At 41.2% G+C, this 17602-nt stretch overlaps 1 protein-coding gene across 4 annotated transcripts in view; it reads right to left on the bottom strand.

The window, feature by feature from the left end:
• Positions 1-605: 605 nt before the first annotated feature.
• LOC121654077 (arrestin red cell) overlaps positions 606-17602 on the bottom strand; it is a 33113-nt gene continuing 16116 nt past the window's right edge. Inside the window, exons 2-17 of one of the 4 annotated variants that reach the window (XM_042007948.1) lie at positions 15988-16018; positions 14922-14982; positions 14749-14793; positions 14234-14331; positions 12861-12959; positions 10813-10872; positions 10010-10077; positions 9700-9835; positions 9527-9611; positions 8930-9002; positions 7239-7376; positions 7079-7162; positions 4050-4073; positions 3653-3729; positions 3504-3558; positions 606-3386 (exon numbers count right to left, since the gene is read on the bottom strand). In XM_042007948.1, the coding sequence (XP_041863882.1) occupies positions 3299-3386; positions 3504-3558; positions 3653-3729; positions 4050-4073; positions 7079-7162; positions 7239-7376; positions 8930-9002; positions 9527-9611; positions 9700-9835; positions 10010-10077; positions 10813-10872; positions 12861-12959; positions 14234-14331; positions 14749-14793; positions 14922-14982; positions 15988-16018 (1222 nt within the window). In that variant the 3' untranslated portion in view covers positions 606-3298. Of the gene's footprint in view, positions 3390-3503; positions 3559-3652; positions 3730-4049; positions 4074-7078; positions 7163-7238; positions 7377-8929; positions 9003-9526; positions 9612-9699; positions 9836-10009; positions 10078-10812; positions 10873-12860; positions 12960-14233; positions 14332-14748; positions 14794-14921; positions 14983-15987; positions 16019-17602 lie in introns of all 4 variants that reach the window. The other 3 variants (XM_042007947.1, XM_042007949.1, XM_042007950.1) reach the window with 3 other exon arrangements.

Below are 17602 nucleotides of genomic sequence, written 5' to 3'. Positions count from 1 at the left end.
AATTAGAGTGACCAATTAACATGCATGTCTTTGGATGGTTGGAGGATGCCGGAGAGAACCCACACATACACTGGAAAACACGCAACCCCCCCCCCCCCCCCCCCCCCCCCCCCCCCCCCCCCAGAGGAGCAGTGTTTGCTCCCGATTGAATCAGATAACCATGAACACGATTCCTGCTCCATCCGATCTGTAGCGTTTAACTAATTCACCATCACCCAGTGTTTGGAGAACATTTCTCCGGCCTCTTCTGTCCACCATCGTTTCCTCTCCTCTCTTCCCTGCTCTTGACAGATCTCACCTCAGGAGCTCTCTGAAGAGCTGAGATTCTTTAGGAATACCTTTTATCTTTGCTGGGATCTACTCTTCACTTTTAGGGGAAATTCTAAGAAAACATCATGACTCAGAGTTTGGCCCCCAGGAGCAACTCTGCTCTGGGAATCTTTAGGAATACGGCCCCCGATTTCTTGACTGGGTCAATAAGGAATGTAATTTAGTTTATCTTCCTTCTTCATCAAACGTGAGCGACAGCGCTGTAAGGCGAGACAAACTTTCAGTAAAGTCCGGAAGAACTCTTCTTTTAAGAAACCACAAAACAGTAGATGATGGAAATGTGCACATAGTTGCATTTTATTTAGTCAATTTGTAGAAAAATCAGTTGGATGGAAAGTGTGAACATTCACCGACCACACAAAGAGCTGTTAGTTCATTTGACCTTTAATAAGAAAAGAAAATAAAAATCTCAAAATAAAAAATACATGGCAAAACAATAGACTCTTAAATGATTATGAGGATAATCATGGTCGCGGTGACGATACAGTAGAAGTAATAATAATAATAGTCACCATAATAATAATCAGAAGCATAATAATAATAAATCTATCTGCGCTGGTGTTGGTCCACCAGCAGAGATCACTTCCTGTTTTATAGACATTATGGTAGCATCGCACAGGCCGGGGCGTGGCACTTGTCAAAATATTTTCACACTTAGCAAAGTTACCCCACATATGCACGACAAAATAAGGACAGAATCACAGCTCGTACGATTCACAGCACTGCTTGGAAAAATATGTCATCAAAAAGTAAAAACATGCTCCCTGTTCCATCATTCTTCTTCTTCTCTGGGGCGAAGCGCCGACGACCCGGAATGGAGGAGGGCGGGACAGTTTCTGGTTTGTTTACATTAAAACTGGTGCGCGTCTCTGACGGAAAACAAAAACAATCAACATTCTTCAAATAGTTAAAACGATGACGTCTGCGGTTCTAAGGGGTTCTGACCAATCAGAGTGCAGCACTACCAGGTCAGCTGACCTGATCTGTGGAGGAGTTTTAGTTGATTAAAGGAATAAAGTTCTAACAAATGTCGACAGAAAAGCAGCGAATGTTTACGAGAAAAGTTGCAGCTCCTTCACGTCTGGATGAAGAACATTAACATGGAGGATGAGAATGAAGAGGAGGTTCTGAAGGGAAAAGCTGGTGCCGTCCGGTTCCCTTTTGGCTGAGACGTTCCTGATGGCACAGACTTCATCTTCAACTTTCCGGACTTTTGACTTATGAAAACAGATGTGTTTGTTTGTTTACATTTTATTGTTTACAGAATTTTTTTTAAACAAAACATTTTCTGTACTTTTTGTTTAATTTAAATTAAGTCTGAATTTTAACCGAAATGTCATTTTTTTCTTAAAACAAATCATATAAACACATTTACGAAAGTAAAAGAATTAGTGGCGGGGTAAAAAACTTCATCAAAATAAAACTGGCTTTGATGTTATAGAAAAACAATGAAAATACTTTTATAATTATAAAACGCATAGCTATGTGGCATTTAATTTAGATTATCTTTAGTCCAACTTCAATCATTAAAAACAGATTTTATATAATTGATATATTTTTTTTTTTAATTATTTGTAGATAAATCAGTTTAATGAAAGAAACCAATGAGCAGAATAAAGTCAGTTTATTTAAAAGAAATCATTTAAGAAAAAAAAAATCCTTTAAAACCTCAAAGCTTTTTAAATATCTATGAAGCATTTTTAAATGTGTTTGGCAACTCCTTTTATCACATTAACAACTAAGAAATCTTCGCCGATTCATTCAGATTCTGAGACCTGTTTCATCACGTTATGGTAAACTGTTTAAACCCTGTACTGATACCTCTGCCCCCTGGTGGAGACACTTGGAACCACAATAACTCTGACAGCAATAAACGTCTAAATTATTATTTTACATTTTCTTTTAAAGGACAAATAAAGATTTCAGATATTCCAAAAAATTGGAATTTTCCGTCTTTTATTTCTTGGCTAATGTGTTAAAGGGCTAAAGATGCTACATGATAAATATCAATAGATAAAAGAAAATATTCAATTCAAATTTTGTTTAGTAAATTCTGTTTATTTAATAAAGAATTTTTAAAAATTCTGGCAACGGCAGATTTTCACAGCGTTGGCAGCAGCGACTTTCAGGAGGCACACTTCGTTAAAAACCGGACAGACGGCACCAGTTCTTCCCTTCAACAACTGGCCAGGTTCAGTCAACAGAACCGACCTCTGGATCGTCACCACATGCAGGTGAGTCCAAACAGGTCGGGGACTCGAGATCCGGCTCGGACTTTTCCAGCGTGATCGGAATTTCAGAACGGCAAAGGTGACATCTGGCCCAAAACAGCTAGCTTGTTCAAAAACCTTCAGAAATATTCCATCTTCTCTTATCGGGATCAGTTTTACTGAATCTGCTGAACGTTACAAAGAATTTTCACTACGTTTCTGACCCAGAACAAGTTAAACTAACGTAGTGGCGATGCTGGACCGTTCGGGGTGAAACATGAGGGAGGATGACAGGATGGGAGCAGGAGGATGAGGATGCTGGTGAGCTTCGCTGCAGCCGCAGGGACAAAGAGAGTCTACAGGATCCATCAGAACAAGAACAGCCATCGTGAACGTGGCGCTATCGCAAACGCCAGGACGTTTAGATCTTTATTCTTTGAACACGACTGCGACATTCAGAAACATTTGAAAGAAAACTGGACCACAGTTGTTTCGTCATTTCATTCCATTGACTTGGTGGCGCGGTTGAAGCCCCGCCCACATCTACATCGCCCCGAGCGTAACGTTTACTTCAAAAAGATTAACACAAGATAGAAACGTAATTACGAAGAAGAACACCATGCGCCTCCATCCAGACGTGCCCTCGTCCGTCGCCGCTGTCGGGGAATGTAACGTGAAGCGTGTACGGGTGTTTCCATGTGTGTGTTATTGTGTTTGTGAGTGTGTGGTGGTTTCGAAGCGAGCGTATGAAGGTTGTCCTAGCAGTCCTCGTCCTTGTCATCCACGACGCCTTTGAGCCGCAGACGAGCAAAGTCTTCGAAGACGAAGTCGTCGTCCTGGGAGATGCTGCTGAGAGGACGAAGAGGAATAATCAGAGTGGATGATCCCAGTCAGGTGGTCCAGATCAGCTGATCTGGGTCAGCAACCAGAGCAAAACTGAAAGGAGGATGGTTTGACACTCACTTTGTTTCGAATTCTATCAAGTTGGTGTCGATTGGGGGGTCCATCTCTGGCACAGCTGTAAGACACACACACAGATTAACATTTCACATGCTTGTTTCCATAGAAACTGCCTCCGTCTCAGAGGAACAGGGGTGTATGTATGTTCTGACCTGACTGTGGGCGTGATGCCGGCGGCTCCACAGGTTTAGGATGCATTAAGATGAACGGCAGCTCCACCGACACGTCTCTGAAACACACACACACACGTGGCGTCAGCCTCCTTCAGCCGCCATCACGTTGATCATCTGAAGACAAACTGACGGAGGAAGAGCTGCTGGTGATGTCATTTATCTGCTCCATCTGAACTCGGATGGAGCAGGGTGAGAAAAGACCAGGTCAGCTGGAGCATCCTGGACATCCATCACTCAGTCTGTCCTCTTTCAGTTCAACTTGAACCAGTTAAACTTTATTTAAAATGTGTCAGAATGTGTTTACAACCATTTTAAACCAGTTTCAGATGAAGGTGGTATGAATGAGTTTGGTGACACTGAGGCTTCTCACATTTACCTCGGCAACAAGCCTCTCAGCGGTCTGCAGGGAGGGGGGAGGGGCACACAGAGGGGGCGGGACCAAAAGAGAGGGGGGCAGAAACAGGGGTGGGGGGATAAAGCAGGAGGCAACATGTTCACAACAACCTACAGTAGAAGCAAAGACAGTGAGGAGCAACATGCCGAGCAGAAAACAGGAAGTAGAGGCTGAGCTGCACCCTATCATCACAGTTTTCTCAATGTGAAAATGGCTCCCTGTAACTATGCATCTCAGACTTCATGACTTTTACGAAAAGCTAAACATTGTCACATTGTGAATTTTAAGACATCTGATAGAATAAAATAAAAAATTATGTTAATTTGGAACCACCGAAGCAAGTCATTTAGAGCCCTTAGAGACCATGTTTTACAGCATCCTCTCGCTTCAGTTCTACTTCCTGTTGAGTCATTTAAACATCACGTGACAGCGACACATCTTCTAACCAGACAACACAAGTTTTCTGCTTTTGTGGTCTATTTTCTTCTTTTTTGTATTGTTAATAACTCCAGTGTTTTTCCCATGAGTGTCGGATGTTTGGTTTCTAGATGCTCATAACTAATGTTAGCCAAAGCTCCATACAGACCTCTCAGCTCTGCTTTTTACCTCTGTTTACTATACCGTACCTAATTGTTTCATACACAATACTTTAGCCTTTTAGAGAGTTTGGGACCATTTTTTCGTTTAAAATACTTCATAACTCTCACTACAGGCTAGCAGCTAGCTGAGCGTCTTCTGCTTATTGGAGTTTGTTGAACTACTGACACATTACCACCACCAAGTGGTGGGAAGCTGCATTGCATTCGAGCTGCTCATGGATAATAGGAATAACGCTTGTGTTCTCACCTGAGAAGTTATGCAGCCCTCTTGGCCAACAGGTGCAAAACTGATAATCCTACATGCCAATTAATTCATTGAGTTATTTATTTTAGGGCTGGGCACATTAATGAATTATTATCATCACATTAACACAATAATGAATTAATGGTGTTAATTTTTTATTGCACATAATCTATTTTTTTCCCCTCAAACTGCTTGCTACTGGCTCTGAAAACAGAGAAACCACATGCAGAGGCTGCAGTCCAGGCCTCTTCCCCCATGTCTGGTCCTGCTGCAGCGGTGCATCTGATGTAATCAGCAAAGAGCGGCTTTATTAACATGAAGAGACGTTTTCTGTCTGGAACTCAAGAAAAAAAAACAACATTTCTCTTTGTCCGTCAAAACCCATTAGACAATAAGAAACTTTGTTTTTTTTTTTTTTTCTTTTTTTTTTTTTTTCTTTAACTAAATGTGGTTTTATCCTGGTAGATAGAAGTTTTGAGGCAAGACAGCAAAGGTGAGACATTTAATGACTATGTTTTACAAACGTGAAGCATAAATCGGGCCTTCCTCTGACTCTGGTTCGGTGAATCTTGGTCATAGCGAGATTAAACTTCCAGCTGTGGAATCTGTGAGATGTGAGCTTTCAGTAGAGGAGCCGTTTGTTCGTGTTCACGCCGTGGGGTGGACACGGGGAGACACCATCTGTGTTTACATATTTTTTGGACTTTGTGTACCTGGTCTTTGAATTGTTTCTTATCTTAACTGTGTTTGCTGGTGATAGAAATGGTTTTAGTGAGCTGTTAGCCGAGATTCTGGACTTTCTGTGGATACCACACGTTTACAGTAACATCTACAGATCTGACGCCACACCCAGAAACAAGATGTTAACCCCTTAACTCCTGGTAGCGGAGGCTGCAGGTGCAGAGGTGTTAAGCTAAACAGTCAAGCCAAGAATGCAAAGTTAGAGAAATTATAGGCCAGAAATCTGGATAATGAAGCAGTGAAGGTGCATGGATGAAAGTTATTGTGCATATTGTGAATATTTCTCTCTCCTCACCATCTAGAAGCTGTGAGATTCTCATCCTGCTTTCTGTCTGTTCACCTGATGCTGATATTCATCGCATATTGTTCCTTCTGTGTTTAGAAGGAAGCAGCTTCACAGCTTTAAATTCATCCTGCTGACTTTTTACCTTTTAGTTAGTAAATCCTGAAATTTTCATCCTTCTTTGTCATAAATATTTGATTTTATCAAGAAATATTTTAACTGTTGTTGTTTAAAGAGAAAACTGCTGCTAAACCTGTTTATGTGTTAAGTGCAGGGGTCTGCAGCCTTTCCAATCCAAAGAGCCATTTTTCCCTCAGCCAGCTAAATAAAACTACTTTAGAGATTTAGGAAAAATAATAAAAAACAATATTACTGGAACTTTTAGTGTCACTATGTTGTGGAAATTCAATACAATTATTTAACAAAAAACACTGAAAAACTGTTAAAAACCTGCATTTGTTATCATATTAAAAGACATTAGTTAGTTCTTTAGCATGTTACACCATGTACTAAGAGCCACTGTGGAAGGTCCAGAGAGCCACTTGCTGCTCTGGAGCCGCAGGTTGAACACCTCTCATTTAGTGATTGTAAACCAAAATTTCCTTCATTTTCTTCATGTAGCTGCAGGCCTTCTTTTAGAGGAAAAGACCTTTTTCAGCGTAGCAATGTGATTAATCACAATTAAAAATTTTAATTGTTGCCAGCACTATTATATTTATTTTATCATGTTAACACTGGGTTGGGTCTAAATGGCGCCCTCAGGTGGTTCTGTTTACACGTCAGCAGGGAAAAATGTTTCTCTGTGTTCAGCAGCAAACCTGCAGAATACAGAAAACATTTCCCAGAATTCCCAGCAGACAGGAGTTCTGTTTCATGCATCCATGGATGGAGTTTGTCTGACTGTAGAAACATGAAACAAATGAGTGTGTGTGTGTGTGCTGCAAGTAAACTCTGGCTGAAGCTGATTTGGTTTAGCTCAGAAACGTTTCATCAAGTCCAGTTTGTAAAAAAAATTTAAAAAAAAAAGCTCTAAACTGCCGACGTCTACAGAGTACACTGAGGAACAGGAAGTGATGTCGGAGTACACTAAAAGACAGGAAGTGATGTCAGCACAGCAGGGTGTGTGTGTGTGTGAGTGTTGTACCCGCCACGTGAAACCACCAGCTTGACTTTGACTCTGTAGGACACCAGGATCCCCAGAACCTCCTTGTTGGTAACCTCCTTCACTCTGAAACAGAACGGAGATCTTTGGTCATGTGACGGCTCCAACACACCTGTACACCGTGTGTGTGTGTGTGCATTACATGGTGGACGAGGCCAGGTTGGTGTCTTCGTGCTTGAGTTTTCCGTCCAGAGCGAGTCCTCTCTTCTCCCGATTCTTGTCGAGCGTCGGGGTCAAAGTGTACACCTTACAGAAGGTGGAACTGGACGATACCTGGTCGCTATGGAGATGACACGTTGCTGTCAGTCAGACTGCTCAGGCACCCTGCTCCCCCTCCCGATTAAATGATTCTTAAACTAGTTTCTAACTGGTGTGAAACCAATCAGTTTATTTCTCTTCATAATAACCATCTTCATCAGGTTCAATCCAGTTTAAAAACCGCAAAGATGCTTGGTTACCCCCCAATCCATAAAACTGTCCTGCACACATGCATGTTGTTGTTTCAGGAGAGAAAAGAGGCACGAAGACATGGAGGAGCATGCAGCTAGCTAGCTAGTTTACGATCGTTAAGAGATGGAAGCTGAATGTGAGACGTCCATTTAATTCGCCTCAGAAATGACGACGATGACGAGACTGATTGTTTAGCTGTTCGTGTTTCACGATGGACACGAAGTTCTTCGTACACCAGAACAGGAAACTCCTCCACCTGCTTCGCCTCCAGCTGCTTCGCCTCCAGCTGCTTCGCCTCCAGCTGCGTTTTTTAATAAAAGCTGATCTTAAAGAAGACATTTCTGTCGGATTTGACGCGACTGTTTACAACCTGTGCTCTGTCTGCAGGTGGGAGTGTATCACCTGTGTGTGCCGCGGCAGGTAGAAACATGACGCAACGTAATTACATGTCAACATGAGAATAAGATAAATAACATCAGACTGTTTAGTTTTTATAATAACATGAAAAATATGAACCTGTTCTAGAAGAAAGGGAACCTAGGATTATTTCTGTTGTGATCTGATGCAAAGTAGAAAAAACCTAAATAACAAACTGATATAATATTTAAATATTAATTTAATTGAATGAAAAAATATAAAAGATATTAAATGGGTAGTTATAAATAAAATAAACCTGATCTTCTAGGAGTGGCAATTGTTGCTATTGGGGGTTGGGGCACCCGCCCCCCCCAATATAACTGTGATGGAAACACTGGTTTTACTAAGTTAAGAGCAAGTCCCTGGTTCAGAATAGTGGAAAGAGAAAAACCTGAATTAAGTTAAATTTAGAGTTTAAATAAATTGTACTGGTGTCCTTTTATGCTGATAACGATGAACTCATCATTTACAGAGTTTTAGAAGAGATTTCAAAACATGGAGATATATATCGTGTATCGGGATAAAGCAAAAAGTATCGGTTATCGGTCACAGGCCATATCGCCCAAACCAGTTTAAAGCTGATTTCTCTTGTGTTTCCAGTTTAAACCTGTTTATAGGTTCTATTTAAAATCAGGAGGGAAACAAAACATCCACAGTTTAAATGTTTTCTTCTCTAAACCCAATTGAGCCATTTTCTGGTTTTAAATTTCTCAATTAAAATTATTTAAACTTGCATGAAATCTAACATGAAAATCTGGAGTTTTTCTTTATTTTAATAACCATCAGTAGGTTTTGCAGAGAACAAATTAACCAACAGAAGAAAAACTATAAAAAAAAAAAAAAAAATATCTGGTTTTAGTTTTCAGGAAAAGCTGCCACTGAAAAAGATTAATCAAACCATATTAACTTTATTTAAACTTATTTTGTTGACAGCAGGACACTGAGGATGGTGGGACTTGGACTTACTCTGCCTCCAGCTGGGCCACTGGACATTTATACTGGGCAGTACTGAACAGACAGATGTCTGCATACTGACGCACTGCAGGGCGAGAGACAGAGAGAGAGAGAGAGAGAGAGAGAGAATAAATAAAGACTGAATAGTGTGAGGAATCAAACACTGTGTCTTTTAAAATTTCTCTACAGTGAAAACAATGAAACATTGTTTCATTCTGTGAAATGTCCGTAGATCACCTGGAGGGTGAGCTACCAATCACAGAGCTACACTCTACTGTTGGTTGATGATGTCAGCGACAGACCTCAGGGTCACCTGGGATCTAGCAGAGCTTCATGGTTTAAGGAGACAGTTCTGGGCCTGAATCGCTCATTTTAACTGGTTGCTATGGCAACAGAGGCAGCATTAACCATTGTGATGTTCTAGTGATGCTTTGATTGGTGTTCTGTAGACTGAAGGCTCAGAGTTAACTTCACCCCGTTAATGGAAGGTTTGCTCCACGCCGTGCTGCATTCAGGTGCTCCACCAGTGCGTGGACTTTTCTACCACCTGACGCTGTGCAGATGTTACTCACATGATGGATAAACACGATCAACAGAGGAGGAACATACCGGAGATCTTGACTCTCTTCACAGTCTTGGTGGAGTTGTTGGTGACGTGAACGTTGACACTGATGGGTTCTCCGTGGTAATACAGCTGCACACAAAGCATCATGGGAGAAATTTCATTATCACCGCCCCATGAGGTGCAGCAGATGTCAGCGTGTCTCTGTGTATGTGCTCACCTCCTTGTCTAGAGACGCCTCCAGGTGCAGGGATCTGTCCGACATCAGGAAGCTGCGGGTGGTCTCCACCATGGGCTGAGGACCGGGTTTCTCCGGAGCATACTGGACCTTCCTGATCACCAGACGCACCGAGTTCCTGCACGAGACACACACTTCAGTCACCTGATGATCCCAAAACACCTGCTGGAAGTTTAATACCATCTAGAAGATCAACACCAGAGCTGGAAGTAAACTGTTCTCTTGGAGAAACAATCCAACAATGGAAACCAGGTTCCAGCAGGAAACCAGGTTCCAGCAGGTCTAAACTCACCTCTTGTGGATCTTCTCTTCTATCGACTTGGCACAAAAAGCTCTGATCTCGAAGTCAACACCGCAGGCCTGCAGAAGAGAAGTTTATCTGGTCTGAAAACTTGCTTTCTAAATACTCTAAGGCTAGGTCCACACTGCAGGCAGAAGTGACCCAAATCTGATTTTTTGGCCCCTATGCGACCTGTATCTGATCTTTTCATGACAGTCTGAATGACACAGTTCCGATTTTTTCAAATGCGACCCAGGCCTCTTGGATATGTGGTCCTAAACCTGATACGTATCTGATCTTTTGCCGTGCGACTTCAGTCTGAACGGCCAGGTCGCATTAATCCAACCTACACGTCATACACATCATTGTTTATAAACTCTTATCTGTAAAGGCCTCACATCACTCTCTCACCACTCCTGACTGCGACTCCTTACCCACGTTTCTCTGCACAGACGTTGCTGCAACTGCTCCACAAAATGTCATGGCCACAAATCTGGCTCTCCTCTTCAGCAATCTCCTCCTTAAAATGCTGCCATCGGAAATGTGCCGTTCATGTTTACTTCCGCAAACACGAAGACGCCACATGCACACTCACTGTCACATTGTCGTGTCTTCTACGCATGCGGGACACTTTTGGTGAGCATAAGGTTCATACAGGAGATCACATACAAGTCGCATTTAATTGGAAATGTGACCAGACTCTCAAAAAAATCGGATTTCACAAAAGAATCCGAATTGAGCCTTATGCCCTGCAGTGTGAACCTAGCCCAAGTCTCAGAACCACCTCTAACTGTGTCAGATCCTGTGTCCGGTACCTTTCCAGTGTCTTCTGGTCCGGGTTGTAAAGTGACTGAACAGGGGAGGTTCTGAGGAATCTGAAACAGAATAAGAAGAGAAACAGAATTCATTCAGTCGACTTTCGCGCTTTCAGGTTGAAACCTCAGGTCCAACTCTGCTGGTCTGGTCTGATTCATATAATTTGAAGAAACCAGAACAGATTCTATGTGTGATTATTAACCAGAGCCGAGGCTCTGCTGGAGGCAGAGATTTTTTTCTCTGATACTGAGGTTATTATTCTTCTACAGGGCTGAGATCTGCTGATCGGTTTCTCCTTGTTCTCCGGAGGTCCAGGTTGAAACAAGGAAGGGGTAGAGCTGTTTTTCCTGCCCGTCCAATTTTTAGTTGAGCTTTTATTAATATTGTTTTTAATTTATTTTAAATTTTGGTCAACACCTGTTAATAAATATTCTTATATTTGATCAACAGGCAGAGAGAGAGAAAAAAAAAAAAAAGAACTGGAGCTGCAGACCTATTCTGTCACCACCAGGGGGCAGCAGAGCAAACTGAAACCACAACATCCCATAATACGTCATTAAAGGAGTCTGCATCACTGCTGCAGCACAGGGACTAAAAACAATAAAGAAAAAAAAGGAAAACCGAAAAAAAGAGAGAAGCAAAAAGAAGCAAGAAAGGAAAGAAAACAGAAAAAGGGGAAAAATAGACAAAGATTTATAGACAGACACAAACATAAATAAATAAGAAACAAAAAAAAGAAAAATTTAAAATATTGAAAATAATTCAAATTTGGTGATCCCATCATCATCATCGTCGTCGTCATCATCACCCTCATCGTGTTTCTGGTTGGGATTTCAGTCAGACGTGTCCAGATCTTCTGACCTAAATGTTCATTCCACAGTGGACGGGCTCAGACGTCATGTCTCACTGTGTCCCCGTCCACTCTGCTATAAAAGATTCAGATTTAAAATCTTTTTGCTTTTAAAGCAGTAAAAGCAGCTGCTGACTTATTTGTTTCGGTTCTGGTCTCCAGCAGCAGGTGGAGGAATCTGAAGCTCTTCAGCTGCTACCTGAGCAGGTTGTTTACCTGCTGGGAACAGAACCAGACAGGAAACATGGTCCAGCCTGGTTCTGGAGAGAAGAGGCTCAACTGGGTCTCCAACAGGTGACGCAGAAAGCAGCTCCGCACCAGAACTACATGAGAACTGAAGACGGTCCAGGAAGCTGGAAAACAGAAACCCTTGGAGGATTCTGGTTTGCAGAACCAGGAAGTTCAGGGATCTCAGTCTATTTTCTGACTTCCCCAAAAAGATTTTTTTCTCTGGGATGGAAACAGAATTTCTGCTTCACATTAAACCAAACAGGAGGAAGCTAGATAGAGCTCTGACTTCTATCAAACAAAGCTGGTACTGCAGTTTTAGATCTGTTTGTCCCTTCGGAGACACCGTAGTAAAAATGGTGGCAGCTGCCATGCATGTGGACCCACAGCAGGTAGATATAAATACTAAATGATAAATTTTCTGTCATTAACCTTTGATTTTGTTACACGCGGCACCTTTAAAATGTTCATATCATGGATTTGTTTATTTGTATTTTACTGAAATCACATGGTCATGTGACACATTCTTCGCTAATCTTCCAAACACTTTGTTTAAAACTGAAAGTGATGAGTTTTGTTTCCGTCGGCAGTCTGCAGATCCGAGTGAAGCAGAAAGCTCCAGAAATCCAGAATCAGATGAAGTTTGTTGGTTCTGATGTAACTCGTGTTGCATCGGAACCTGTCAAACAGGAAAAAAAACTTCCTCTGAGCTCACTAAATTTCTGTTTTCCATAACTACGTGTGAACATTTGACTGACGGTGTTTATTATTTTCTCAGGTCTGACTCATGTGGTGGAACAAACAGCAGGGCCTGAGCTGCTGCAAAGACAAACCGTTCCAGCCTGCTTCTATCCGACATTAAACACTTCTGCAGAGCAACGAGTCAAACAGATCCGGAGCCGAGAGGATTCAGTCTTGATGAGCTTGATGTGGAGCTCCTGGAGAAGCGGATGAGGAGGAGGAACTCACTGTGAAGTAGAAGGGGTGTGCATGCTGGCCGAGCTTCTTCAGCAGCCTCTCCTGCAGCCGGCTGTTGGGCTTCCGCTCCTCAGGGACCGGAGGGAAGGCCTGCAACAGACAACATCTCATCAACACCTCCAGATTTCCAGGTTTCTCAGAAACATCTGAGTAAAAACATGTCTGAAAAATGGTTTCATGAACTGACTGTTCTCCATCAGGAACAGATAAATTTAGATTTATAAATCAGTTATTCAAAGTTCTAAAAAGCTTCATGTCCGTTTTATTCACATTAAACCCACGAGGAGACGTAAACCGTTCAGGCTGACAGGGAGGTGGAGCATCCTACTTTTATCCATTTGTAGATTCAGATGAAAATATTTTAAAAAACATCATTTTTTGTTTTGGGTTTTCCAAACGCTCCCAGAATCGGAAAATTCTGGATAACTTCCCTCCAGTAGTCAAAGTCAGAATTTTAACGCTGGGAAACTGTTAAGATTGGCCATTATGATAAATATGATTAATCACGTCATTACGAGTAAAATTCAGTAATGATGCAAAAGCAGTGTGTTTCAACAGGTTGTAAACACGTTTCTGATAAGTCATGATTAATTTCTACGATTAATCGTATGATTTTCTGTGATTACCCAAATGATTGTTCAGGCTGGTTAATTATTAAAAGTGTCATTTTCTGGGATTGTAAGGATTTTTACACCTTTTCTGAGATTTATCCTGATTCATTGCATGATTTTATGGGATCAATTGTAGGTTTTTCCAGGACTGACCGTGATTTTCTGGGATTGATTGTACAACATTGTGCATTTAAGCACGATTAATCCTGCGATTTTCAGATAGATTAAATGCACAATTGTATAATTTTCTGATATTAATTGTATTGTTGTACTCATAATTTAATGATGTTAATGATGTCAAAACCAGTGTATTGCACACTTTCCTTTTTCTTTTCTTTCATGTTAAACCTTGTTTTCCATGTACACTGCTTTACTATTTATTTTAGATTTAATTTTTATTGTGTATTTATTCTCTTTGTGCGTCTAAACTGTTTTGTTTTATGTCTTGTACACTGTACTGGTCTGAGCACCTTAATTTCGTTGCACGTCTGTGTAATGACAAAGTCTAAAAAGCCTTATCTTTTAAAACTACTTCTATATGAACAAACTGATTAAATTTTTGTTTTGCCTTAAAAACCTTAAAATGAAAAGAAAAGCTGTAAAAAAGCCCAGTTGTGATTCATGTTTTTTTCCTGGATTTTCAGGATTATTAACTTGCTGAATGTTTGAAAAACAAACAAACAAGCATCACATTTACGTACAAACAAAGCAACGGCTACGTTTTGTCTCAGGTGTGATCAGGTGGAGTCTCACCTGGAAGGTGGAGATGTAGAGATCCTTCCGGAAGGACAGACCCAGCACGTCGAGGTCCTCGCGGCCGTATCGGAACGCACAGGTCAGCGTGACGAAGACTGCAGGAGGAAGAGGAGGCGTTCAGTTTACTGAGTAAACACATCAAGACTTAAAAACGGCTTCAAGAAAACAAGATAAATTGACTGACAGGTGGGGCTGATTTAAGATGTTCAGACTCATTTTATTCTGCTGTCACCTCAGTTTTTAGATTTTAAGGACTCAAAGAAAAAGAGGAAGTTTCATCCAGATGTGGAAACTCATCTGTTTCTGACTTAAGTTGCACAACAGTTGAGCACAGAAACTAAAAGAGGAAGAGCTGATAAGACCCAGAAACCTTTCACTAAAATAAATCATTTATCCTGAGATCTGCGTCGGTCTGCTGGACAAGGCTTCCAGGTGTCATTACCATGGACTTCCTGTGGGGGCGGAGCTACATCTAGGTGTTTACAGGTGAAGTGATCAGGAAGCTGACCTACCTTTCCTGTCCTTCAGGTACTCAGGGTCGACGAGGATCACACCGTCTGTGAGCAGGAAAACAAAGGTTTCATCACAAATCGGCTCAGTTGTTCCACATATTCCTTTTATCCGACCCACTCCAGAAAAATTTGAACTTCCCAAAACATTCAAGAAATCTCTCTCATTCACTCACCTACTGGGTCCACATGGTCCAGGTGGTCCACAAAGTCTCGCTTTCCCAGGTAAACTGTCAGCTAAACAAACACAGACCAGGAGGTCCAACATAAGTTTCTGTTCTGGAAAAATCACTGAAATGATTCCTCTGAACCACATCCTGATGCATTCCTGCCGAGCACAACTCCTCAGGTCTTAAAGATTGTCCACCAATAAGAGACAGTCTGCTCAGTCATGTGATACATCTGTCTGTAACTTTCATCCAGACCATCACCAGATGTTGGACCCTGTCTTCAGTACCATCAGGATCCAGTTTAAAAGGTCAGAACTGGGACAAAATATGCTTTGACTGGAAGTGAACACTGGATTTATTTTTAATGGAAGAATATGTTTTTTCAGCAGCTAGCAGTGCTAAAACTAAACAACAACAACACAGAGGGTGGATGTATCCGTTCAGCAGGCGTTTGAGTGCTGTAAAAACTTTTCAAGAGACAGTGAAAAGGCTGAAGCCATTAACAACAATGTGATGGAATTTATAGCGCTTTACGACCAGCCTTTTTCTGTCGTCGAGAACCAAGGTTTTAGTAAGTTAATAGCACATTTGGAGCCACGCTACACTCTTTCAAGCTGACCCTTCTTCTCGGATGTGTCCCTCCCTGCCCTCAGTGTTATCGTCACACACATCCACCACTTGATCAACTACACGCAAGTTTTACCATAGACATGTGGAAATCCCATGTTAGTCTGTCAGCATGCTAAGCTTGACGGTTCAGTGGTTGGATCAAGATTTTAACACGCAAAAAGCAAAGCTGCACGCCAGGGGAGGTTAAAAGTTTTTTTTATCATAAACTAAGATTTTCAGAAAAAATCTCTGATGCCTGATGCAGTCAAAGCACTCAAGAGTTCTGTAAACCTTTGGTAGATTTAGAAATAAAGAAGTGTCAACTATTGATGGATAAATACAAAATTTAATAAAAATAATAATGAATAAATTCTGAAGACGTTTCTGGAGGAGAGCAGCAGGGTGTCCACCGGTGGGGCAGAGGTCAGGTCTTGTTGCAGGTAAACAAGGTGAAAGGACTCACCTTGCAGTTGGGGCTGGACTTCTTGAAAACTCTGAAAGTTAGGACAGAAAGAAGAGGAAGAGGAGGAGGAAGAGGAGAGGAGCTGTGTTAGTTTCATGGAGTTGATGTTTGACGCATTTCTCTCTGAATAATCTGAGGAAGTTTCTCAGTTTCCTGCTGTGCAGAAATAAACACACGAACATGAACTAGAGAGGAAGTGGTTTCTGTGACGAGCTGAGTGCAAATGACCCAGGTTATTATGGGATGTCACAGCAGGCCCGTGTTGAAGCTGCAATGCTGTGTTTTGTTTTTTGTTTTTTTTTTTATTTTTATCTGGGCTTTGAAAGGATTCTGGTTCATCCGAAACTGGTCCACCAGGAAATCAGCTGATTTCAGCCTGAAAACCACCAATAAGCAGCAAAACGCCTCTTCATTAGTAACATGACGAGAGCTGCAAGATTCACAGGATTCCTTCAGACTTACCACCAAAAACTGTAAAATAAATAAACAAACAAGCAGAAAAGGTCAGCATCCTACCCATCATTTTTAACTCGTCTGCTTACAGATTCCTTTTTTTCTGCTCTTTTCAGCATAAATTTCTTGGGAAACTTCAGCCCTGCAGATTACTTACTTCATGTCATGGTTTTCCTCACGTTTTAGGACAAAAATGTCTCATTAAGTCACATTAAACACACGTTCATCTAATAATTAAAAATATGATGCATTTTATGATGTTAGGGTTTAATTTCTAGGTTAATGGTACAATTTGTTAGCTCAATTAAAAGACCAATTCTAAAAGATGGAGAAATGTGCCGTGTGCACCAACACATTTAATTTGCTCAAAAAATGTCCACAATGAAGAACGAGGTTTATTATTTTCTTAAAGTTTTCAATAGTTCTGGATCCAGATCAATATGAGCTGAAACACTACGGAATGAAAAGGTAAAATATGAATAAAACATTAAAGCTACTTTTGAATTAACAACACTACCAAACATTAAATAAGTCAGTAAAATGTGTGTCTTCCTATTAATAAATCATCAATAACACTGAATCAATCTTCACCACTCAGAATAATACAATACTACTTTAAACATATCGTGATGATGATGATGATGATGAATTAGCATATTTTTTGTATTACAGGGAAGCTCTGACTGTGTCTTCATAACAAACGGTTTTAAATCTCCGTTGCTACGGAAGGACGAAGCACCTGCTGCTCTGATGTGTCTCTACATGCAGACCAAGTCCTGAACAAACCTCATGAGCTTCATTATTGCATCTTCACTCCCAGGAGATGAATTATTAATGCAGGACTGAACACGGAGGGAAAAACATGAATCTCTTTCCAATAAACACTTCCTGGACTCAGATAAGCCGATAACCCTGCAGCCATGCTGTCACACAGGACTTCTGTCTAACATTTCAACATGCAAATCTCCCGTTCTCACTTTCAGGCTTGATGCTGCGGTCCTGAATGGGCGGCACGGTGTGAGGTGACCGAACGCGACCATATCAGGAAGGATCTGCTACAACGTGTGCTGCTGTGAGATTTTAATAGAGAACAAATTTGATGCTTCTGGTGAGGGTTTATGAAGAATAGTTTCAATAAAGAATGTGCAGTATTCTGAATAAA

This window comes from Melanotaenia boesemani, chromosome 15, assembly GCF_017639745.1.
Source record: "Melanotaenia boesemani isolate fMelBoe1 chromosome 15, fMelBoe1.pri, whole genome shotgun sequence".
Classification (NCBI taxonomy): Eukaryota; Metazoa; Chordata; class Actinopteri; order Atheriniformes; family Melanotaeniidae; genus Melanotaenia; species Melanotaenia boesemani.
Note: the sequence above shows the minus strand (reverse complement) of the source record. Positions and strands in the feature narration are given on the sequence as shown.